The sequence below is a fragment of the Protomyctophum bolini genome (assembly GCF_963924005.1).
Source record: "Protomyctophum bolini genome assembly, chromosome: 5".
NCBI lineage: Eukaryota > Metazoa > Chordata > Actinopteri > Myctophiformes > Myctophidae > Protomyctophum > Protomyctophum bolini.
The window spans coordinates 15,920,093-15,946,737 of record NC_137866.1 but is presented as its reverse complement, the minus strand read 5'-3'; the positions used below and the strand labels follow the sequence as shown (position 1 = coordinate 15,946,737).

Genomic DNA, 26,645 nt, shown 5'->3' with positions numbered 1-26,645 from the left:
AGTGTGCCTGTTAGCTTATAGAGTGCAATTCTTCATACACTTGTACGCGTTCCTTTGTTCTATGTACGTTCCATAATTTGTCATCATTTGTCACTCATGTACTGTAGGTCTCTCTATGCCTCTCTCTTTTTCTTCCCGAGTTGTCCCAGGGCTAGGGGCAGTCTAGTTTGACGTTTGAAGTGTCCCTGATGCACAACAGGTGCCGTGGTTCTCACAGTAAAATGGCTTTCAAAGATGAAGATGAGGGTAAAGGACAGATCGGGGTCTGATCTCTTTCATCTCTGCTACTCACGTTACTGCGGTTATGAGTTGAACTCTGAAAGCATTCACATTTTTCAATTCTCCTTCCACCACAAGTCTGGCATGAAAGCTATGGACAATACTGAGAAAGAAAGGCGCTTACCTGGTTTTGGTGCAACATGTTTGTAACTTGGTTCTCAAATGGCGTGCTGATCTTGGCACATGGTGTGCCATGAGACAAGTTGTGAATACAACTATACAAAAAGTTTCACATTCTACAGCAGTCTTCTTTCCTTCCGGCTTTTCCCTTGAGGGGTCGCCACAGCGAATCATCTGCCTCCACCTCACCCTGTCCTCTGCCTCCTCTTCTCTCACACCAACTGACTTCATGTCCTCTTTCATTACGTCCATAAATCTTCTCTTTGGTCTTCCTCTAGGCCTCTCGCCTGGCAGTTCCAACCTCAACATCCTTCTACCGATATATACTCACTGTCCCTCCTCTGTACGTGTCCTAACCATCTCAGTCTGGCATCTGTGGCTTTATCTCCAAAACATCTGACATGTGCTGTCACTCTGATCCTATCCATCCTTGTTACTCCCAGAGAGAACCTCAACATTTTTGTCTCTGCTACCTCCAGCTCTGCTTCCTGTCTTTTCCTCAGTGCGACTGTCTCTAAACCTTACAACATAGCTGGTCTCACCACTGTCTTGTACACCTCGTCCACATTCACACTCACTCCAGAGGGCCATCGTCCACACTCACACTCACTCCAGAGGGCCATCATCCACACTCACTCCAGAGGGCCATCATCCACACTCACTCCAGAGGGCCATCATCCACACTCACACTCACTCCAGAGGGCCATCATCCACACTCACACTCACTCCAGAGGGCCATCATCCACACTCACACTCACTCCAGAGGGCCATCGTCCACACTCGCACTCACTCCAGAGGGCCATCATCCACACTCACTCCAGAGGGCCATCGTCCACACTCACACTCACTCCAGAGGGCCATCGTCCACACTCGCACTCACTCCAGAGGGCCATCATCCACACTCATTCCAGAGGGCCATCGTCCACACTCACTGCAGACTCCAGGGCCACATTGCATATACTGTCAGGCAGCTCTCTGTATTTTAACTATTTTCCTACTTTTATTTTTTTATCCTGAAAAGTAACATTTTTATTTAATTTCAAGTGCATTTAGTTATACAGCTTTGGAAACTGTCACTGCGCGTGTGTGCATGCGTGTACTGTATAGGTAGGATCCTGTCAATCAAACAGCGGGGGAAAGCATGCAGGGAACGCCCACCAAAACCACAACAAATAGTGAAACAAGACGAGTCTTTTTAGCGACACTTGACTATATATAGTATACTGAAAATTGTGATGAATGAGGAAAGGGGAGGAAACTACGACAGACAGTTGGCTTTGTTAGGACTCAGAGGGATGCTAAAGTAAACGTTTCTTTGTTAATATATTAAATTGACACTGCACTTGTTGCCGCTCTTGTGCCTCGAGACATGAGACTAACTTGGGACTGTACATAGTTGACTTGTCTTGGCCACATTACTATTGTGAGCACCTTACTCTGGTGGCGAGGGAGGCGACCGCAAATAGGCCAAAATAAACGCATACAATTAAGCACTGATAGTCATTAAGGGACTTAATTAACATGGTTTTCATGAACTCCCGGAGCGACAAGGACTTCTTTAACATGTATATTTAGCTCCCTATTAATTGATAACATTATAATAATGACTTACCGCGGATCGGGGCTCCCGTTCGATCGGCAGCTCTCGACTCAATTATCTTTGCCTGGAGCCTTATGGTGGTGGGAATTACAAGAACAACCCTAACTCTGGAGGCATCTAGTCCTTTATCTCGTATTTCCGGATCAGATCGCGCTGGATGAACAATAGCGAGTATGTTTAGCGGCTCAATAGTAAATCCACGTCGCCACCTGGTTAAAATATTAACTAATGAATTGGCAATAAAGACATTAAATGAAGGTGGGGGCCGCATATGGCCCTATAGGCTGCAAGTTGCCCATGTATGCTATAGGGCCTAGCAGGGGTGGCCATTTTCAGTTTACATCGTTCCAGATTCTAGGCTTGATTTTAAGCGTAGAATCCAGGCCATCCAGGATCCTGATGATTCATGACTATAAAACTATCATAATATGCAAGGAATTAAAATACCGTGGTCATGTCCTCACTGATGATTGGATGGATGACAGATGTCTACAGGCAATTTATGCACTGGCAAATATGTTGCTCTGTAAATTGTCTATGTGTTCTGTTGATGTTAAGTGTTCACTGTTCAGAGCCTACAGTATGTCACACCTCTGTACACGGCTCATCTCTGGCATGCGTACAGGTTGAGGAGTATGCAGAGGCTCAAAGTGGCCTATAATGATGCTATGAGGTTGTCCACATTCCCAGATGGCATAGTGCCAGTCAAATTGGATTACCAGCCTAGGTGCCCGGACTGCTAGGTCGTCCTGGGCCACGCTTGAGATCATTACAGTACTTTGACATAATTCACAGTTCAACTTGCCCAATGCATTGTCAATGGCCATGGCCATTTAAAGGGTAGCAACAGCAAATAACACAAGTCTATACATTGTATAATGCTCTTTACCCCAGGGAGCTCATATGCTGAGTTGCTAGTGCCAGGATTTGATCCCATGACCTTGTGGTTCAGTGTCATGAGCTCTTCCAACATAGCTAACACAATTGACCTTATGGACACGGCTGCCATCTTGCCAGCAAGGTGCTAACTAGGTGCAACTTCCCATTGACAGCCCATTCATCCAAACAGAAAAGTCTTATCTAATTGTATTAAACAACATCAAACTCAACAACATTGCAGCTGTACGAAAAGCTTGAATTATCCACTTTCTATCTGCATAAAATCCACCTGTCAAGAAATACCTTGCAGGTGATTTATGTCAGAGTTTGGAAGTGCTCGTTATCAGTAAAGCAACCTCCTGCTGCCTCCTGCATTATGTGCAAATTCAAAACAGGTGGTACGCAATACGCATGGGCCATTGAGTGATATACAACGAGCACTTCCAAACTCCAATCACCGGCAATGAATTTCTTGATAGGAAGTAGCCCATAACAAGTCTACGGTGGATTTTTATGACACAAAGACTTCACAGATTGAAAGAGGATAATCCAAGCTTTTCGTACAACTGCAATGTTGATGAGTTTGACGTTGTTTAATACAAGTACAGTAGATAGGACGTTTCTGTTTGGATGAATGGGCTGTCTATGGGAAGTTGCACCTAGTTAGCACCTTTCTGGCATGGATTGATGCCGAGGAAACCCTGTGCAGCTGGGCTTTAACATTGAGCGCTCGTTTGCACTTCCGCATTGGACCACCAAAATGTGGTGGTCCAATGCGGAAGTAGACGTTTTGAGACGGTCCTGCCGGGTGCTTCAAAACGCCACTGAGCAACTTCCACTGACATGAATAGCGGAGGGGGCGGAGCTTCGCGCCTGATCAGTCTCTATCCTTCTTTATACTCTATGGGGAGACCTCCCTCCATTCAGAGTTCAGTGTCCACGCCCCAATACTCAGGTGTATTGTAGTAGTCACTGATTACCCCCTCCACTATAAAGCCTGGTGCTATAGACCAATTATTTGTTTACAAAAATTGGGACTGCATGGGCGCACGGGTGAATGTTTCATGTAATCAATTCCCGCAACAGATCTCCAAACCTGTTGTTTTGGGGAGCGCTGGTTTCAGTCCATTCAACCTCCTCTTGTGAGGTGCACCCTAGGAGACATTTATACTTCAAAGTGCAACAGTATTGCGCACAGAGAACAGCTGATATACAAGCTCACATCACATCACGGACGCGACTGTTGTGAGCGTAGAGGTCTGTGTGCGCAACACCATCGCAGGATGAAGCATGAATTATACTTGATGGGCTGCAGGTGCGCGTGCAGCCGTGCACAAATAGGCTCTGCCGTGACCATGAGCGCACCTCCCGTTCTTATGACAGCGACTGGAAGTGTGGTTTTGAGGACAACTGATTTGAATTGCTATTATTGTTCAAACACAACAGAAACCAAGGATTATATTGCAAGGGCGAGAGATCAAAATACAAATCATTCTTCCTCCTCACTGGGAGAAAAACAGCATCTGAAAGTTTGATGGTGCATTTTTTACACGTGAGTGCAGTTAGAACTTTTCCATTGCATCTCATGAGAGGAAGGGTTCTTGTGCTGCCGGTATGCACGTGCATGCTGTTGCTTATCAGTGTGACGTCGTCTGTTAAGGCGTCTATTCATTCATTGCTGCTTGGCTCTTTCTGTACGCACTGGCTTGTGCATAGCTGCAATTTGGAACACTAGATTTTTTATAATCTAGAGTTGCAACACCTGCAGTCATTGACAGCCCACACATCCAAACAGAAAAGTCCTATCTGTTTGTATTTAACAACGTTACTCACCAACATTGTAGCTGTATGAAAATTAAGCTTGAATTATCCTCTTTCTATCTGTAAAGTGTTTGTGTCATAAAAATCCAAAATTCTGTGCAGGTGTTTGAGCATTGAAGAAGTGCTTGTTGGTAATCACTCAACGTTCCACCTGACATTGAACGTGGGAGGCAGCAGGAGTTGCACTGTTGAAAATGAGCGCTTCCAAACTCCAACACTTTTTACTAATCATAAAGCTGCTGCAGGTGTGACTGTTGCTTATGTAGTCTGGAGGACATTGCTGGCCTGTCTGGAAATTATCTCTATTTCACCTACTTGTATACAGTCCAACAAAAACACTTTTTTTGATGAGATCTTTGGAAATGGGCCTTGCAGTTGCTCAGTATTGATTCATTTCACGTTTACAACAGCCAGTATAAATGTTTGGGAGCTTCCGCGTAGTCAGTCGGGGATGATTCTGTAAGGTCTTGTAATGAAATTGCTATGGTATGAACAACATTCTGTGAAAATTGCAGTTCTACGACCTTACAGTGCATTGTTGGGAGCTTTTAGATTGGTTATTTTCTGCAAAGATATGTAGTGTAGTAGGCTATACGGGGCCTTTGGGCCATTAAAATGATATGCATCTAGGTAGTCGGCAGATGCGAAATGAAGTGTTGTTTTCAATGGATGCATGTGCCTGTGTGCTCCTGAAAACTCTTCGAGGGGGTCTGTCATGATTATTATCACCTGAACCGTCAGAGTCGGCATGAGTCAGTATATGTATGCCTATGCATGGGCTAAACGCTAGAGCACTGGTTCCCAAACACTGGGTCGGGACCTTAGAGTATATATACAATAGAGAAGGCACCCAGAGGAAACCCTGAGGCGAAATGGACATAGTGGCCGAATTTGTCATTGCAGCTCGAGCCAGCGCTGCTCCGTTGACTATCATTGCGCACGTTCATGTGATTGAGGACATGACACGTGAACGAATGTTTCATACGTGAACGCGCACAAGCGGCACAATGATAGTCAACGGCAGCGCGTTCATGTGTTTGAGGCAAATCCATCCCAGAATGCACTCTGTTCCTACCAGGAAGGAGGAGTGAAATCGCCTCATGCGCTTTTGAGCAACTTAATGCAAGTGGATGGGAGGAGAACTCGGGTGTCTTCTCTATTCATATATAACTCTATGGTCGGGACCCATTTGTGGTTCGCAGACACATGTTTATGGGTCCCTTTCTTTTTTATTTGCTATACATGTTTTTAATGGTTATTTATTTGCAAAAAAAAAAGCATGATGCAATTTGTTTTTCTTATAGGTTGTTATGGTCACATGGTTATATGGTTATACGGTTGTTATGGTCACATATTATGCCAAATAATTTGCCAAATAAATTGCTCAACATATACAAGTTAGCATCCGGCAGTTTCTACATGCTGGGGACCCATACTCAACATTTCTAACATAAAACTTTGGTTTATTCAACATGCCTGGGTTCCCATTCTGGCAAGTGGACTATAAAGCAGTTGTTCTCAAATGCTTAGTCTCGAGACCCAAAAGAGAAATGTGATGTCTCTCCAGCCAGGACACAGAACTAGTGAAAATAGCCAATATTTCTGTTGAAAACACGAGTTAATCGTGACCCATAAAAAAATGGGGACGTGACCCACAAATGGCTCCCTGGGAAACACTGGGCTAACATGAATCAACACTTATCATAAGGATTTCAACTTTTAACTTTTATTGAGTTATCGTCAGAGTATGTGACTTGTGCTGCCGTTGGACTTATTCGAGGAGGAAATCAAAGTTCTCCGGGCTGTCTCTGAGTGTATTTAGGTCATAAATTACCTCTGAACAACTTAAGGGTGTGCTTAAGGCCGGGTGCTTTGGTCAATGCATGACATCATTTTGCATGACAAGAACTTTGATTTATGGCGATAACAAGCCTGTTGTATCAGTTCCACATGGCAAGATTTATAAAACGTGATCCACTGATTGTCCTCAGTGGATGATTGGCTCCTAGGGAACCTGTCTGCCCTTCAACTGATGTTCACAGTATTGGATGAAACTGGGACTACAATGAGACGTGGCTGTAGCAGAAGAGAAGATGAAAGTACTATCAGCGGTGTGTGTGTGTGTGTGTGTGTGTGTGTGTGTGTGTGTGTGTGTGTGTGTGTGTGTGTGTGCGCGTGTGTGCGTGTGCATGTGAATGCCTGCATTTCACAATTTCAATGATTAAAGAGTTCCATTCCAAACAGACTTTTTAAAATGTTACACCTGTGGTGACAAAACCCTGGTTCAACCACAGTGCATTGTTGACGAAATTATCCTTAAAACACTTTTTTTCCCGGCATACTCAGTCGACCTAACATGTGTGAGTCTGACAGATGCGTAGCTGGTTAAGACTCACCCGTGGCTCCCGACATTCTGCGGGCGGTTATGGTTAGGTTTTGGTATAGGGTGTCGGACTAATGCCTGTCGGACTGTTAGTACGTCGGAACAAACTCATGCACCCCGGTATACACTAGGACTCCTGTTATCGCTCGACACAGAATATCTTCGCCACAAATAGCCGATTTATAAGAATTACGATCGTTTTAAGGAGTTACATTTTTTACCACAGTAAGTCATGAATATTAGGCAACATTTAAGGCTTTATCCGGAATGGATGTGCAATGCATGTGGGTGCGCCATCGTGTAGAGGGAAGAAAGACAGAGAGAGCAGGTTGACCTGGCACTGTTCCCTCTTGATAATTATTTCCAGCCAGCCGATGACGGCAGCAGGAGGATCTCCACTACACTGAGCTGATGAGAGACACCGACACACTGTTTACCTACCTCTCTCTCTCTCTCTCTCTCTCTCTCTCTCTCTCTCACACACACACATTTAATCTCCGTCTCTTGCTCTCTTATCACAGAGAGAGAGAGAGAGTGCAAGTCAGTTGGCCCAATGGGCCCATCAGCCGTTCTCTCTCACCCGTTCATAATGTGTACTACGTGGGCCCTGGCTGGCTGTCAGCGCTCCGGAGGAGGTGTGTGTTTGACTGAGAGACCTGTTGACATTCCGCTCCAGCACATCTTTTAACGGGGACTTGTTACTAATGACTAATGTATCACACGCTGATAGGGAAGGAGCTGTGCTTATCTGTAGCGCTAACCTCAAACCGATGACAGAGGATGCTTCCCCTGTGTAAACTATATTATCTCCCTTTTCAGACCACCTGTCTTGTCCCTACATCACACTAAACACCTCAGTATACATAAAGGGCAAGAACACTTTGGTAGAGGTTTGGCTTGTGTAGTTTGCATGTGGAAGGTAGTAGTGCACGGACATCCATGGCCCAAGTGCAAGGCAAACAGAAATATCAAAAAGAAAGAAGAATAGGAAGAGTAGTGTCTGCACACTGGTGATGCTGAAAAGGCTCAGGAGTCAGGACACATACGTATATGTGCTGATGAAGATGGAATAAGATGGAAACGTTGAAGAGCAATACAACTTTAGAGGATGCTTTTTCAGTATCACCAGTGTGCAAACTCTTCACGGTTGTGTAACCTTGCCATATTGTAACAACAAAGGTGGGAAAGAAATCACAAATAATTCCTCCATTTGACTGGAAATGGATCATTTTATTCAACTGAGATATGCTAGTGGTCCAACCCATGGTTGCCCTTTAATTCTCTTCCTTCCATATAAAACGCATGTTAACTGAATCATTGCAACTTATGTATGAGAGAGCAGACAAATGCGAATGATTATGACATTCCCTATTAATGGTACCAATCCGGTACACATTCCATTATTGAGATTGTCAATTTTCTGTGAAAGTTCTTGACGTCCGACTTCACCAGGTCACGTTTTCTAGTGACTAGTGGTAGAACTAAAATACAAGTCAATGGAATCAACTTTCCTACATTACTAAATGCATGGTCAGACCACCAGTTGAAAACCTAGAAAAACTATGAATCTAAGTCAATGAGGAACATATTTTTGAATTATCAATTTCTAGTCAATGGAAGAAATATTTGTTATTTATTGCCTGCCTTTGGAGTTACATTATGGCAAGATAGCTAGTAACTACACAACCCAAATCTCTATACCAAAGTGGTCTTGCTCTTTAATAACAACATGAAACGACCGCTTATAGCCTTGCGCAAAAGCGCCTGCACAAACATTAAAAATATACTTTACAATATATAGCATGTTAATCAGACAGATGCCAAGTTCATTTATTTACAATATAGTTTCAATAGTTTCAATGTACTGAGCAGTGATTACTAGAATGTATTGTCTGTTAGACTGATTCTAGGTGTCTGCTTTACCTATGATCTATAGATTAGACCCTACACTGTCTCTGCATTTAATGCATGTGTTTACCTTGCTAACCGTAAGTCCCTCCGGACGAAGAGCATCTGCTAAATGCCTAAATTGTGAATTGTAAATCCTCGTCCAATTGGGAATACAGTAAGTTAACTGGCAAACATCATCAGCTCATAGTCGACAGCGGTAAATGTGCGGCCGAGCCGTGCTTCCATCGCCTGCGGCAAAGTAATTAGTCTCTGTCTGCCTTGTGTTTCCCATTGATTGGTTTTCCAGGTCACAACCCTGGCAGCTGCGTGACTTATCTCTTTCTACGCATACTTGCACCAGCTTTTTTGGCAACCTTGTTTAACCAGGTAGTGCCTTATACGCTGTTATCGGTCACACAGCGCCCCAAAGTGATTGATGGCTAAAACAGAAATGCTCTTCATTTATTTGTTTGGCATTAGTGTGTGAGGAAGGGGTTAGCGCTGTTGTTTAGATCAAAGGACGCTTTAGTTACACATCAGTCTATCAAGCCTGTTGTTCTAAACTTCCTTTGTGCCTTATCGGTGCCAACTTTGAACAAAGCACCATTCGTAAATAATAAAGACCACAAAAATGTTTGGTTTTGGAGAGAGTGTCTGCATCTGTTATTAGTTCATTATTATTAGTCGTAAACAACACATTTTGATGATTATTAATCCAGCTGGAAGGAACGTGACATTCTAGTTCATTTATAGGGCAATTTGCTCCCATTGGTTTTACATTTTGTGTTTTGGTTCATCATTTCCTTCTTTTCCAACGTCTAGCTTTCGGAATTATGTCATGAGGCACCAAGTCTATGGACTTTAAATGTTTGTTTAGACTCAGAGCACTAGCCTGGTAATGTTTGTTTAGAGCACTTTTAACGTGACGTCATGTGGCAGCCAAGTCTAGGGACTTTTAATGTGTGTTTAGAGCACTTTAAACAAACATTACCACGTGCCCCTCACTTCACACGAGTGTGATTTTATTTTATTGAGACATATTACCGGGATAGACGGGATAGGGGGAGTCATGGGAGAGAAGTTTCTGGTTAGATTTGATCCCAGAGAAGGGGGTACACACATGCGGTTCCAGAGATGATTGGGCAGGGAGGCCTCCAACCACATGCCATCTCTCTGGGCACCCTCTTGCTGTTTTATTTATCAAGGCCCCTTACACGACCACATGTTTGTCAGTTATGCCTTTCTGACATGTTGAAGTCATAACTGCAGTTATCCACATGTGGACAAGCATTTCAGCGCAATTTGTGGTGACGCTAGTCCGCCCGGCAGCCGAGGTGGACGGGTGGGAAATTTGGTATATAGTATTTTTTATTGGCCTAAAATATTGTCTATATACATACATTCATGAATCCAATTGCTGTCAGTATTGAGCAATTGTCACGGTACGCTCCTCTGCCCTTGGACTTTGTCTGTGTTTTGGGACTTATTACTTGTATTACCTTATTTTGTAATTTTGTTCCTAGTGTTTCCTGTCTGCCTTGTTTGCTGTCTCCTGCCTTGTCTCACCTCCCTGTATTAGTGTAACCCTAGCCACCTGTGTTTTGTTGTCTGTTAGCCTATCCCAGTGTTGATTGTGTGTTTCAGTTCACCTGTGTGTAGTTAGTCTTGTCTATTTATATGCCCCAGTGTTTTCAGCTGCTTGTCAGTTCGTCGTCGTGAATGATGTGTTCAGTTCCTTGTGTTTCCCTAGTTAGTTAGTCCGAGTCCTAGTTATTCCAAGTTGTTTCACATGTGTGTTTTATAGAATTAAAACCACTTTAATTCACTCCTCTGCCTGTGCCTGGTTCGTCTGCACGTGTCCACGTGTCAGCAATTGTTTTTATAGGGTCTCTTGTGACCCTACCATTAACATCCTATGGCAGGCAAACATGTAAAACTTTCGTTTTGCTTTAAGTAGCATGTGATATGTCAAACTAGGGGGTTTTCATGATTCTGAATCCATTCCAAGCATTAGTTTACTCAACTCAACTCAACTCAGTTTAGTACAAAAAACACTCCTTGGGCTAAAAATGGCCATAACCACTTGCCCAAATGTGCAAGTGGATTCATGAATGTATGTATATAGACTAGATTTTAGGCCAATAAAAAATACTTTATACCAAATTTCCCACTTTGACAAAAGAAGCCTGTTGGCTGCCGGACTATAGTGCAAATGACTCTTGTCGAAGCTAGAGAGTTGGAGGCAACCTCACACACCATGGATTCCAACCAGTGGATGTTATGTAGGATGAGACTTCCGCTTTTATCAGTACCATATGTACCTTATGCCAAGACTTCTTTTCTGTAGAGCAGTGAGTTCACAAACTCCCCCTATATATATATATATATATATATATATATATTTATTTCCCGGGACCCAAACTAGTGAGAATAGCTGCTCTACAAGCGTTGTGAGCTTGTAGATCGGCTATTTTCACTACTTCTTAAACATTTGTTTTAATTTTTTGAATTCATATAAACTTAAACTTTTTGGGGAATTTATATATATCTTTCTTTCCTACATTTTGTTTTAAATTATATATATATATATATATATATATATATATATATATATATATATATATATATATAATTTAAGAAATAAAAGGACCAATAAAAATGTGTCCGTGACCCACAAATGGGTCCTGAGACTCCTGACCCAGTGTATGGTTTAGAGGATGTCGGAGTGTAAAACCTGGTGGACAATATAATCTAACTTTTCTAACGCAAGTCCTGATCAGCAGCCTTAACCCACCCCCATACATGTTTGCGAAATGTCTAGCTTCCCATGGACTGCTTAGCAAAAGCAATGATCGCTATAGCACCGATCTCTAAGGCAGAGTGTGGATTAGCTAGCTTCCACCAAAAGCCATAAAGTAAACAAAACTGAATTTGGGCGCCTGGCCAAAACCCTGTTGACTGAAATAAGAAAGCAACCGCAAGAAAAGTCTGTTTTGAAAAGTGTCTTCTGTCTTCGCTTATGCACACCCGTGTGTGTGTGTGTGTGTGTGTGTGTGTGTGTGTGTGTGTGTGTGTGTGTGTGTGTGTGTGTGTGTGTGTGTGTGTGTGTGTGTAGTTGTGCGTGCATGCGTTCACGCGTGCACACGCATCTCTTATATATAGTTTCAGTCGGAAGACAGGAAAGGAAACTTGGAGGGGGAGAGAGAGAGAGAGAGCGAAGGAGATACACTATGTTGTGATTCAGTGTTCAGATAATTCTGCAGTCAGAGGTGCTCTGTAAAGCGCTGTGGAGAGAGAGAGAGGTGCTCTGTAAAGCGCTGTGGAGAGAGAGAGAGGTGCTCTGTAAAGCGCTGTGGAGAGAGAGAGAGAGAGGTGCTCTGTAAAGCACTGTGGAGAGAGAGAGAGGTGCTCTGTAAAGCGCTGTGGAGAGAGAGAGAGGTGCTCTGTAAAGCGCTGTGAAGAGAGAGAGAGAGAGAGCTCTGTAAAGCGCTGTGACCCCTGTGCTCTCCTGCGGTGCTGTGTTTACGCTGCCTCCGCTGGCATTAAACACAGGCCACATATTTTTAACATTAGGATCCTCCCAGGCAGGCAGCTCGCCCTCTGGGCCATGTAAATATAATACAGTCTGGATCAATCACCCCCGTGCACTGGCCGGGCCGCGTGCGTGCGTGCGTGCGTGTGTGTGTGTACAGTGTACTTGCACGCCAGAGCCATTGAAGGAGAGTCACGACATCTCCGTTCACTTCACGGGGCCAGTCCAATGCTCTTCTACATAGACTGTTATTGGTGAAGAGCATGGCGAAGTCCTGGACCGGTAGTTGACAGAATGCACTGGACTCAGCACTGGACTCAGGCAACAGCCCAGCTTTAATGATCTTAAATCCCTATATTTTACATAGTTTTTTGGTAATAGTACAACATAATCATTACAGAGAGACTTTAGTTGTCACTGTACAATTCTTTAAAACGGTTTGCTGATATTTGCGCCGCCCTGGTTGAAAACAATGTATTTAAAACTCCAGCTTGTCACACTCCATGGCTGCATGAACAGCGCTCGAGCGCTGTTTTCTGCCCCCTCAATGACACCACTCTCCTAGTCTACAACACCACACTCTACAACACCACACGCTAAGTTTGCAGGCACACTTGAAAATGGTCTATTTTCAAAAGCTTCTTAGACATTTGACATCTTTAAATGGGACATTCTGCATAATTAGTAGGCCTACTAAGTACAAATTTTGATGTCAATACTTTTACTTGTAACGGAGTAGTTCTAAATTGCAGTATTGATCATTTTACTTAGGCTATGTTACGTAATACTTTTCCACCACTGATAGTTTAGAGAAAATAAATAAATTTCAAAAGTGTTCACAGCCCTCCCTATGAGACAAAAAATGGTACCATTTTATCATGAACATTAGTGAGGACCAATTACTGTATAACTGAAAAATTAGCTTAATGCTCTGCAGCTTCTCTATCGTCTCCTGCACTGCTGCTGAGGGCCTGAACACTGTGACGGATGTCAAGGCCTGTATCTGTGGAAGCCAAGATCTGTGGATATTACTTAGTCTGTCTCTTGAGATCACTCAAAACACAACATGCAGGGGCCAGACGGCAAATTGACCCTGAACGCAGACAAAACGAAAGAACTGTGGACAGCCATGCAAGATCATTCCAAGGACTTTACTTTTCTCATTGTAATTGTACTCAGTGGTGCCTGAACAATGACATCAGAATGTGTAGTCCTTTTTTGTGTATAGCAGAACGTTCTGGTTATAATGAGAGCGATTAGATCTGTGACATTGCGGTATAATTATGCCAGTTCAATATTGTTGCTCCCATTAACAACGGCCTACTGCAGGAAAGATGGGCAATACTGCCCTCTTCTGGTCATTATGTGTCACCCAAGCTAGGCATTCAGTTCAGCAAAAGCTTGGGTTGTGAGTCACATTTATCTGTTGCTTGTAATGTTCCATGAGAAAGTACCCTGAAAGCAGAGATTAATTTGAGCTGTCATTTAATTTTGGCTAGATTTTATGGTATATTACCTTTGATGTTTAGGTTAAACATTTTAAGCTCTACTACTATAGTATGCTGGTAATAATTGCTATGTCGTATTTGTTCACTAATAACAGGGATCTCAATGTCTCTCCAGATCTTAAGAAAAGAGAAAATACATTTTCAGGCCAGGAAACCAATTTTAATGTTTTCTTTTTTTTCATCACTTCCAATTTCATCCTGTATCTTGCATGAGTTCTCTCTCCTGATTCGATCAAATTGGTATCCCCGGCATGAAAATGTATTTTTATGCCGTGATATATTAACACAAATCTTCTCTTCTGGGGGTTCCTGGCACAAAACAATTTCAGAAAGGGGTATGTGTCTTTCTCTCTCCCCACCAGGATACGATAGTTTTTCCCTCAAAGTGTACTCCGCGTTCATGATTTGAGGCATTTCGTTCATAATGGACCAATCCTGCAAACTTTGGAAGGCAATCTTAGCCAAAGAGGAAGCGGACAGGTCCGTGTTGATGACTATGGAAATAGTTTATACCGATTTGCGTGATGTATGGATAAAATGTGTATGAGTAATGTAAAGAAATGTTTTGCAAAAGTCGACCTCATGGTGGCGCTATAACAGGCCACTGTTGAAAAATTGGGGCAGAGGTTTGTCGTTGGCATCCAGGGAGGGTGTGTGCCCAGTTTGGCATCGTCCGGGCCAACGGTGTCGGAGATTATCTGTACACAGACGGACGGACGGACGGACACACACAAGGACACACGGACGGAGTGCAAAGCATGCTCTCCCCTTGCCTTCGGCCTGGTGGAGACAATAAGTCATTTTAGTAGATGTGGTCCACCACTGGGAATGGGACTGATTTGAGTGAATAGAATATGTTTTCTAGCCAACCAAAGGTCAACCCCCGCCCCCACCACCACCACAAGGCCACTAAAAAGTTAGGGTTAGCCAACCCAAGATCAACCCCCCTACCCCACCCCCCACCCCCACCATTAACAAGGCGGCGTTGAAATAACCATTTGTCACAGTAATCAGCTTTGTGATGTTCCAAAACGTTCCCAGCTGGGTCCCATGTTTACAGGAAGCATTATGCAGTGCTTCTGACACACCTGTTTTACGTCTCTCCACAACAACGACCTTGTCAAGGACCTTGGCAAGTGTGTGTGTGTGTGTGTGTGTGTGTGTGTGTGTGTGTGTGTGTGTGTGTGTGTGCATGTGTGCGCGTGCGTGCGTGCGTGAGAGAGTTTGTCACACATAGTGACACCATTCTTATAAATGCTGTAAATAATGAGGTATGACATAGCTCACATTCCACTGCTTGGCATATCTAAACTGTGTCAGTTAAACACGGTGAGTGTGTGTATACGGGCCATTTGACAGGGTCACGTAATCATGGCTCATACAGACACGTGGCTACGTCGCTTCACAAACACAGGCAGAAAGAATATTGTGTTGTGCCTGTTTTCAATGGGAATACGTAGCCCTGGTCCATAGTGTAAGGAGGACGTCTCCTTAACGTACTTTCAACTTCCTGCACACGCATGAAAGACCACAGCCTGTCGACTGCTGCAAAAATAAAAAGAACAATTTCTCACCAATTCAAAGACGGTTTTGTGCAGTTGAAAGCCTATACTTTCCCTCGTGGACCCACTCTTTGAGCCCCTTCCACAAAATACACGAAGCCAAGCCGCCGCGCCGTAGAAGCAGAATGCTGCTTCACCATGTTTTTTATATGCCATTGTGGGCGCATCGAGCAGGTCAGCAGTAGAGGACCTGAGGGGGGCCGTTTAGAACATATCTAGGCAGGCAGTCATTATAGGTAGGAAGGTGCCAGACCATTGAGAGTAAAATAAAAGTAAAATAAAACAACCCGGAGCCAGAATCAGAATCATCTTTATTGTCACATCACAGTTTTACAGGTAAAAAAAAGTCTCTGCACCTCCCAGTGCAGAGACATAAAACTAACACTAACTCTTGAATGTGATTCGCTTCTATATTTCAAAAACGGTTGCATCACAAATTTGCTCCAAGATTCGAGGACTGAACTAGAATCAAAGACATGCCCATACAATTTAAATGCATGTTGGCTTTATTTTTGTGCGTAATACACATTCACAATATTCATACTTCATCGTACGCCCACGTCGGTCGCTGAAAAATAACAGATTCTTCTACGCATCACATCACGTTTTCATTTTCAACAAACAAAATGAGCCAAAAGACAAAATTAGCCACAGGGCCGATGTAAAAGGTTAATGTCTATAGCTGAAGGCAACCTTCTATTCCCGGAAAGCATTCCTCTGTGCATTTCTCCTCACATATAGAAAGATATTCCACCTTCAGACAGCAGGAAGCCAGTGGGCAGATCAACATGCATGACTTTCAAATGAGCCGTCATTGATAAAAGTATCAATACTGCAATGCAGTAAAATGCAGTACCGGTAATCAACATGTACTTGCATAAAAGTACAAAAGTATTGGCATCAAAATATACTTAAAGTAGCAGAAGTAGATTGTATGTACATTATTCAGTATATATAAAAGTTCTTGTATGTATAAAATGTATAAAAGATATTTTGAAAATAGCAGATCTACTCAATTTTCAAATATCCATTTAAATAGGGCTGAAGTGGTTAATGTATGTTTTGTAATAATAATCAAACTCTACAAAAAGTAACTAGTAACTAACGTTTTCAAATACATGTAGTGGAGTAAAAGTACAATATTTGCCTTGGAGATGTAGTAGAAGTAAAATGTTAGAAAATCTTGTACCCTACTACCCTCGTAAAAACAAATCAACATTGTACCTAAGTTACTTTCCACCAGTATGTGCATCTGTTAATGTGTTTTGTGTGTGTGTGTGTGTGTGTGTGTGTGTGTGTGTGTGTGTGTGTGTGCGTGTGTGCGTGCGTGCGTGTATGTTTCTCCCTCCACGCAGAGCTGTGGTTCCGGGGGTCCAGACGGCAGGCATGAGGGGTCCGGCCTGCACTGGAGTCTGGCTCTAGAGCCCAGAGGGGGCTCACACTTCAACTGGACACATTCCACAGGTACCACAGCATTGCACACACTAGACACGCCACTGAAACACCTAGCTGAGCATATAGGTTCACTAGACGCGCCACCACAACACGCCACTGAAACACCTAGCTGAGCATATAGGTTCAAGGGTCAAAGGTCTTCACTATGGTGGCCAATGCGTGAGTGTGAATATTATTATTATTATGCTTTAAGTGATTAACTGACAAGAAAAGGCCACATAACTAAGTCTGCTTCATCACTCAGTTGTATTCCGGTATAGGGCAGATCTCTACGGGTGCATATACCAGAGTTGATTTGATTTTGTCGATTAAAACTGTGATGCTGCGACTATCTTTTTTCACTGACAAAAATGAATAAAAACTAAAAAATAAGCTATGATGATCGGCTATAAACATCTGCCATTGCTATGCCATCAAGGCCCCGCCAAAATACATTTTATCGATAAAATAAACTGTAGATTTACTCAACTAAGATCTTATGATATTTAGTCGACTACAACTAGACTAAAACTAAAACATTTTGGATGACTAATATATGACAAAAACAAAAAAACATTTTTTTCAAAAGATTATGACTAAAACTAAATCAGAATTCACTGTCAAAACCAACACTAATACACAGACAGACTCCACTATTTGCATTTTTTCCCCAGTCATCTCCCCACAGTATGCAAATGACACGTTCCAGATCTCCATAGTTTTGCTATTTGTGCCAGAATAGAGACGGGTTGGATACCTAAATGTTTTTTAAACAATGTCTGTTTTTGAATACCACACTGAACCTGACGCTGTCTCAATTGTTCTGGGAACTTTAGATTCCAAATATGTGTTACAACTAGCAGAGCCGCATTCTTTCCTGTGCTCTCTGATCTCTGTCCATTTTAATTTATTTTGTCATTCTGGAAGAAAAAAAAGGTTCAGATTTTTTTTTAACTGTAGCTCAATGAATTGAGCAGATGAATTCACCGGGGAAAGAAATAAAGTTGATATAAAGTCTGGAACTACACCTCCTGAAATCCAAGCAAGGAATCTGGCATTTCCGTTGACGAAAATATAGTTTAAAATATATATATATATGTTTTAATATCCATTTCTGCTAAGAAGCAAGCTATATGCTTATTTTAATTTATATTATGATACATTTGCACTTGCTCATGATCAGAGCTTCCGTTGCTCCAGACTGTATGACGGAAGCATTCTAAAATGGCACTAGTCAACAGTCTGTACTCGGTACCAGTGTGTTGTATCCCTCTAGGATGTGTGCTCTCCATGAGGTCTAGACTAGGTGTGTGAATGCTGACCAGTGTGTTGTTCTTCTAGACTAGGTGTGTGAATGCTGACCAGTGTGTTGTTCTTCTAGACTAGGTGTGTGAATGCTGACCAGTGTGTTGTTCTTCTAGACTAGGTGTGTGAATGCTGACCAGTGTGTTGTTCTTCTAGACTAGGTGTGTGAATGCTGACCAGTGTGTTGTTCTCCTAGACTAGGTGTGTGAATGCTGACCAGTGTGTTGTTCTTCTAGACTAGGTGTGTGAATACTGACCAGTGTGTTGTTCTCCTAGACTAGGTGTGTGAATGCTGACCAGTGTGTTGTTCTTCTAGACTAGGTGTGTGAATACTGACCAGTGTGTTGTTCTTCTAGACTAGGTGTGTGAATGCTGACCAGTGTGTTGTTCTTCTAGACTAGGTGTGTGAATGCTGACCAGTGTGTTGTTCTTCTAGACTAGGTGTGTGAATGCTGACCAGTGTGTTGTTCTCCTAGACTAGGTGTGTGAATGCTGACCAGTGTGTTGTTCTTCTAGACTAGGTGTGTGAATACTGACCAGTGTGTTGTTCTCCTAGACTAGGTGTGTGAATGCTGACCAGTGTGTTGTTCTTCTAGACTAGGTGTGTGAATGCTGACCAGTGTGTTGTTCTCCTAGACTAGGTGTGTGAATGCTGACCAGTGTGTTGTTCTTCTAGACTAGGTGTGTGAATACTGACCAGTGTGTTGTTCTCCTAGACTAGGTGTGTGAATGCTGACCAGTGTGTTGTTGTTCTAGACTAGGTGTGTGAATGCTGACCAGTGTGTTGTTCTCCTAGACTAGGTGTGTGAATGCTGACCAGTGTGTTGTTCTTCTAGACTAGGTGTGTGAATGCTGACCAGTGTGTTGTTCTTCTAGACTAGGTGTGTGAATGCTGACCAGTGTGTTGTTCTTCTAGACTAGGTGTGTGAATGCTGACCAGTGTGTTGTTCTTCTAGACTAGGTGTGTGAATGCTGACCAGTGTGTTGTTCTTCTAGACTAGGTGTGTGAATGCTGACCAGTGTGTTGTTCTTCTAGACTAGGTGTGTGAATGCTGACCAGTGTGTTGTTCTCCTGACAGGACGTGTGCTCTCCATGAGGTCGTCGCCACTGGTCCTGCTGCTCCTGATCTGCGTCCAGGCTGTACTGAACATGGGAGGTGGGCGGGCCCTGAGCACCGGGGGCGGGGCAGCCAACCACAAAGCAGGACAGCAGACAGCAGCGGCCAATCACAGGGCAGCGGGGGACCGCCTCTCCGAGCACCGCTCTTCTTCTTCCAACAAGGAACACCAGAGGACCAGCAGCAGCCACGTTAGGACCAGGAGGCCCCACCGGGCGGCCTCGGAAGCCCTCCACCAGGGCCCCGTCGAGTCGGACTCCTCCTCCATTCCGGAAGTGGACCCCAAGCTCTTCTCCAAGAGACGCTACCGCTCCTCGCCGCGTGTGGTCTTCAGCGAGGTGGCCCCGTCCCACCACGCGCTGGAGGGAGAGGGGGGCGAGGGCGACGGGATGATGAAGGGGGTGAGGGTGCGGCGGCGGTCGGGCTCGCAGCCCATGCACCGCGGCGAGTATTCGGTGTGCGACAGCATCAACACGTGGGTGGGCAACCTGACGCGGGCTACGGACATAGCGGGCAACGAGGTGACCGTGCTGCCCAACGTCAAGATCGACAACGTGGTGAAGAAGCAGTTCTTCTACGAGACCACCTGCCGGTCGCCCACCACGCACAGCCGCCCCCCCGGGGGGGCCCCCGCCGGGCCCAAACGGGGCGGCAAGCAGGGCAACAAGTCAGGGGGCAACTCGGGCTGCCGAGGCATCGACGCACGCCACTGGAACTCCTACTGCACCAACACGCACACGTACGTGCGCGCCCTCACCATCTTCAAGAACCAGACGGCGTGGCGCCTCATCCGCATCAACGCCGCGTGCGTGTGCGTGCTCAGCCGGAAGTCCTGGGGGGGACGCCTGGGGCACTGAACTATGAACCTTACACGCACGCACGCATGCACGCACGCACAGGCATACACACACACACACAGACGCACGCACTCACACACGCACGCATACGTGCACGCACGCACACAGTCACACACACTTCACCATCAAGCACACACTTCCTCAAAACAGCCACTGCAGCTTTATTGCCAATACTGTAATCCTTTTCCCCCTCCTTCCACACACACACACACACACACACATACACAGACTTTTGCCTCTCATCTTGTCACCTTACTCACAAAAAAGCAATTTGCACACACACATACACACACACACACACAAACACATGCAAGCACTGACACACACACACACACACACACACACACACACACACACACACACACGCACGCACTCCACCTGCTTCATGCATTAAACCCTCGGCCCCTGACCCTACCTCAGTCCGAGAGAAGTCCTGGTTGTTTTTAAGTTATGAGGACTGCATGTCATATTTATGGTTTATACAGTCAAATATGAATATCTATGTGTATATATATTATTATACAAAATGAATTCAAGCTTTAATGTTGTTGTTGTGTTGTTGTTGTTGTTCATGCTGTTATTTATTAAACACCTCAGTACATGCCAGAGTTGTTGTGTCACTTCTATAGCCTTCTATTAATGCTGCTTTTTGCACCACTCAGGCCTGCAGGTCCGGCTCCGCTAAACTCTTAACGCTGATGGAAACAGATGGACGGCTGGCTCCAGTGAGGTCCAGACAGTGTCCTTGGAACATGTACAGTATTATGGAGCTGAGGGGGAATGTTAGGCTGTGTTAAGTCATTTCGTTCACTAAAACTATGACGAACAAAGTTCGCCGACTAACACTAGAAACAAATAAATAAAAACTAAGCTATGATGACTAAAACTGAGCTTAGAAAATATATTGACAAGTTCATCAACAAAGCTAGACTACTGTAGAAGAGATCCAGCAGAAGTAAAAGACAAGTAATTTTATGTTTGGTCGTGCTTGGGTGTTGGTGCTCTGAAAATAGCAGAATTACAAGCTCACAAGCAGAATTGTGCAAATCTTTGACTACATATATGAGCAAACATTTTTAACTTGAATCTTTGCTTCAGGGGTTCCCTGGAACAAAATATTTTAGAGATGGGAGGTCTGCGGTCAAATACATTTGATACAATTTTGGGGGGTCCTTTTGACATGAAAATGTTTGAGCACCACTGATGGCAACATAAGCAACATTTTTAGAATCGACCTCAGGTCTTAAAGGGTTAAAACGATCATGTGACCGTGGGGGCCTTGGGAAGGGACCTGATTTACAACCTCTGTGACCATGGTAGGGAGGGACGGCCAATTCCAGGGCTCAAGACAATGCTACCCTCTTGTGGTCATATAAGAAACAACACTACACACTAGACAGTAGACTAGAGTGTGGTTGAAATCAAGTCATATTGCAGAGTATGAATCTCTCTGTCTGTCTGCTGTTCCGTGCCAGTGCTCTCATTGTCGCTCACACTTCTCTCTAGAACAGGAGTCCTCAAGAATTACAAGCAAGAATATTCCTTTACAGCGACGTACAATGCCTCGCAGCGTGAGTATTTCTCAATCTGTCGTAATGGAAACTACTATTCTGTGACACTACTATTCTGTACCCTTGCAGGACACATGCAAGGGGGAAAGATTTACATATTTCCTTACCATAATATGACATACGTTTAAGGTTCTATCTATAAAGCAATGTAATTCAGGGGTGCCTTGGATGAAAAGGTTATTTACAGGCATGAGCCAGTTTGAGAACCACACTGCTCTAGACCAGTGGTTTTCAACCCTTTTCATATCAAGGCCCATTATTTATTCTGCATTTGAAGAGATTTAGCCTCTCAGACCCAAAACTAAAGAATATTTTGTTGGATAATATTTTGTCTACAATTCCAAACAATGACCAAAATAACAATTATTTTACATTCTCTAATTGTGTAGACTTCTTGTAAAAGAAGTAATGCAGATGTTTAAAAATAATGTAACTCTTGAGAGTGTAAATTGAAACCAAATGGACCGGTACGAGTCCATTTGGTTTCATTTTACACTGTTGAGAGTTAAAAGACCTAGTAAGGGTCCATTTGGTATGGTTACCAACTCCATCGCCTTAGCTGGGGACCACCTGGAACCCTTTCAAGGACCACTGGTGGTCCTCGGACCACTGGTAGAATACCACTGCTCTAGAACAATGTTGTAGCCTCGGTGTGTTGCCAGGAAACCAAGGACTGGAGAGACCCCAGATAACCCCCATTAACTTTACGACAGGAAGTGAAGAAGACATGTCACGTTGTTGTTGTGGTTTTTCTTTAAACTGCTTCCTGTTGTTCCCGGTAGGTACTACGTGGTCAAATTAGCCTGCTGTAAATGTGCATGCACAGAGGTTCATCACTCAGAACGTAATGTGTCAGGAGGAGTGGATGGATTCTGACAGTAAATGCACAGTAAAGTGATCCCTCCGAGACCTTTGGAGAAAAAGGTTTGTGGAAAGATGCTACTGTAACATACACTAAAAGGTAGGTTGATTACTTTTTTGTGTGTTTGTTGTTATTGTACTTTACACATTTTTAGGCCCTCTTACAACTGAGTCACTAATTGTAAGACTTGGGTTGGACATCATTTTGACCAGCAGATGGTGATATTAAGCTGTCAGTATTAATGGCTTAAATTTATCTTTTCAAACATGCCACCTGCTGCATGCATGGCTGGCATTGGCTGCAGTATTCAATTGAAGAATCTCATGAATTACCATAGCTAGAACAAACCTATCATTCATATACAGTAATTACAAGTTGTGTACATGGCAACAGTACTGTGCATCAGCCCTACTGCCTGGCTTCTGATGACATAACGTGAGAACAAAATCTCCCAGACAGTATTTCTTTAGATTCTGCCTCCAATAATGAGCTCAGAAAACAGAAATAACAACGGGTTCCACCCATTAACCACTTCAACTCAAAGAACGGGCATCCCGCCCGTTCTCTGAGGCAAAAACATTTGGTGAAATCAGTAGATCTACAGGCTCACAACGCATCGTGACATATGTGCGCTTGTAGATCAGCTTTTTGGAGGAAAAAAAAAGAGAGGGGTTAAAAGAAGCAGACCTAAAATAGAGCCCTGAGGTGAACAAAGTATGGGTTAATGATGCATGGAGTTACAGATGGTTTGACAGTTTTTTTACAGATTTTACAATCTAGTGTAATATGGCAGTGATTAATCTAGTGTAATATGGCAGTGATTACATCTGTATCGTTGTTTTTACAGACATACAGTACTCTTTTCTTTCTTCACAAACTAATACGCTATATCCCTGGTTGATACAGTTTTTGTATTGACTTGTGCTTTCGTTTGAAATGTACACATTTTATTTTATTATGTGGCTCTGGACAACCGGATCTCCTATATATTATGCCTGTCTTGTCTCACCTAATGCAACTTGTGATTACTGTTAATTTGAGTCACCTGGGACCTGTTTGCCCAAGCCAATCCCTGTGTTGTGTTGATTGTCTTTGAGTTCCACCTGTGTCTTGTTTAGTTCCCTCAACCCTGCCCTCCCTGTCTATATAAACCTGTTTGTTCTGAGAATGCAGGTTGACTCCTGTAACCCATGGTTGCAGTCATTAGTTGCACCATAAGTTTTGAATCATGGACTGGAGAGGAAAAGCTTAGTTTGTCACTTCACAACTTGGACTCAAGAGTTTTCCTGCATTTGGGTCAAGCTTACAAAAAACTAACAATCGTCCCATGTAAAATATGATATATTGCTTTAAATGCCATCTACAAAACCTAAAAACACTTGTGTGAAGTGAGGGGAGCCCACTGAGGCTGCCACGTTGTGTCACTGCTTAAAGCAAACATTAAAAGTCAGTAGACTTGGCTGTCACATGACATCATGTCTGAAAGCCAGACGTTGGAGGGGATAGTGCCCCCTCAACAAATGTCATCCTACACTATGTGAGTGTCGACCAATGTAGAAACTATTTGAAAAATGCCTTGCTACACTATCGCATGTGTACAGTATGTCCTCACACCAACCTACAGTACAGGTACATGGACGTACAATTTACAATTTAGGCATTTAGCAGACACTCAATCCAGATTTACAGATTTACAGTAAGCAAGAACTAAAAACATGGTAATACATCAAAACATAAAAATAGTCATCATGAATTCTATGTGGAATATCTATCTAAGGAAACTATATGTGTACACTATAGAGTGCTATGTGTACATAAAGTGCTATTTAAGTTACATATTCGACAGCAAGTGCTATGGACTAAGATGGAGTCTGAAGAGGTGCGTTTTCAGACTGTGGCAGAAGATTGGGAGTGAATCTGCAGTTCTGATTGCAATGGGAAGTGCATTCCATAGTTTTGTGGAGCGTTGTCCTGGCGTTTTTAGCGAAGGTACTTCCTTCCCTGGTTGATCTGAGTGCTCGGGAGGGTTTGTAGCGTGCGATCAGACTTGCAAGATATGGCTGTGCCATACCTTTGGTTGCTTTGAATGCCAGCATCAGAGTTTTGTACTTTGTACTCGGGCAGCGACCGGGAGCCAATGGAGGGAGCGGAAAAGGGGAGTGCTGTGACATGTGAGAATTTTGGCTGGTTAAAAACCAGACGAGCTGTGGCATTTTGGATCAATTGGAGAGGCTTAAGTACGCATGCCACTAGGCCAGTAAGGAAGGAGTTACAATAGTCAAATCTTGACATGACTGATGCCTGGATAAGGAGCTGGGCTGACTCCTGGGTGAGGAAGGGTCTGATTCGTCTGATTCGCTTTGAACGAGAGCTGACTGTCCAGGACAACGCCAAGATTCCTGGCTGTTGGGACAAACGTTACGCAGGCGTTGTCTACGGAAATAGTTAGCTCCCGCAGGCAGCAGGACTTGGCTACAAAATAAATGTGCAGGGGTGCAAGCAGGTACTGGCGATCTAGCCAGATGTATGGAGGATGGAGATGACTGGAGAAGCTGCTGGAGGGCTTGTCCAAAGATGACCTAGACTAGAGAGAAAGCCAGAGAGAGAAAGGTAAAATATTTTTAACAATCTATAAAACAATATGTCATTTTTTTTCCTACTGGCAGTGTGCACAAGAACGTTGGCACTGCTTGGCCTAGTGGTTTATTGGGAGATTAGCTCCGAACAGACAGAGGCAGCGCACACGCGCATGCACACACACACACACACACACACGATTCCTAAGTTCATTTCAAAGAATGTAGCAATTTAACATAATTTGTCCACTTGCTTGACAAACTCCATTAGTCAACTGGAAATCTTTAATTCCATTACATTACTGCTACTTGGAAGTCATCATTCATCAATCATAGGCCGAAGCTTCATCCAAGAACAAACAACCTACATACTAATATACTGCTAATGACTTGGAAAGAGCACTCATTATGGTCATGGCATCCAGATGACTTTTGGCTCCCTCTCCTCTGTATCTCAAAACATTTCAAACCCCTGGCTGCTTGTCGTCACGTATTGTGTTAAAGCAACTCCAGCCAGCACCATGTTGAGCATAAATATTTTCCCTACGGCCATGGCGAGGAGAAGGGACATGCAAATAGCCGGTCATTTCAGAAATGCCCATATACAGGCACCGAGTGGTCTGCTAGGCCATCAAGGGGGGAAATCGAAGGGGGGAAGTGTGGGTACAGTGGGAAAATAAAAACGGCGTGTGTGTGTGTGTGTGTGTGTGTGTGTGTATGTGTGTGTGTGTGTATATACTTTTTGCTACTTTTAAACTTGAATCCTGAAAAGTAAAATTTTGGGGTACCCGACACGGACGATTTAATAGCATTCAGACCTCTTCAACATGTAATGCAATGCAACCCATTTTTTCACCCACGCAGTGTCAATTATCTAATGTAATACAGCCATAGCTATCATCACAAGTTTTCGCCGGCTGCCGGGCGTGGCTGCACTAATAACTTTGGGGCGTGCCCGTCTAGAGTTTGAATGGACAGGTATCAGTCAAAAGGGAGACATCGAAGGACGGGTGAGGGATCTAAGGGTTTGAGGTCAGATGTAGAGTTGCTGGCCGGCTCCATATGCAGATCTAGGTGATGATCCAGTCTTCTCCATGTACAGTATAGCTATCCAGAGTTTGATAAGGTCAGTGTTGTGATCTTCATATATGGAGACGGCCATATATGGTGGCGTGACCATTATATGGAGGCGTGTGATGAACAAATGGGAGATGCAGGTTTTCATAGTAAACCTACAGTCACAATAATCTGATAATTGTATCAGGTACGTGCAGATCTTTTAAGATACAGTCTGTATTTCTAGGCGGCCTTGTATTTTCGGCTTCTTTGGTAAATCTGTACTCTTCTG

The 26,645-nt window shown here is 43.6% G+C and overlaps 1 protein-coding gene across 1 annotated transcript in view; it reads left to right on the top strand.

Moving 5' to 3' along the window:
* Positions 1–20,892, top strand: part of ngfa (nerve growth factor a (beta polypeptide)) — a 43,730-nt gene extending 22,838 nt beyond the window's left edge. The window contains exons 2-3 of the mRNA XM_080764795.1: positions 16,930–17,038; positions 19,393–20,892. Of these exons, the coding sequence (XP_080620921.1) occupies positions 19,407–20,288 (882 nt within the window). The 5' untranslated portion in view covers positions 16,930–17,038; positions 19,393–19,406 and the 3' untranslated portion in view covers positions 20,289–20,892. The remainder of the gene's footprint in view (positions 1–16,929; positions 17,039–19,392) is intronic.
* The last annotated feature ends 5,753 nt before the right edge of the window (positions 20,893–26,645 follow it).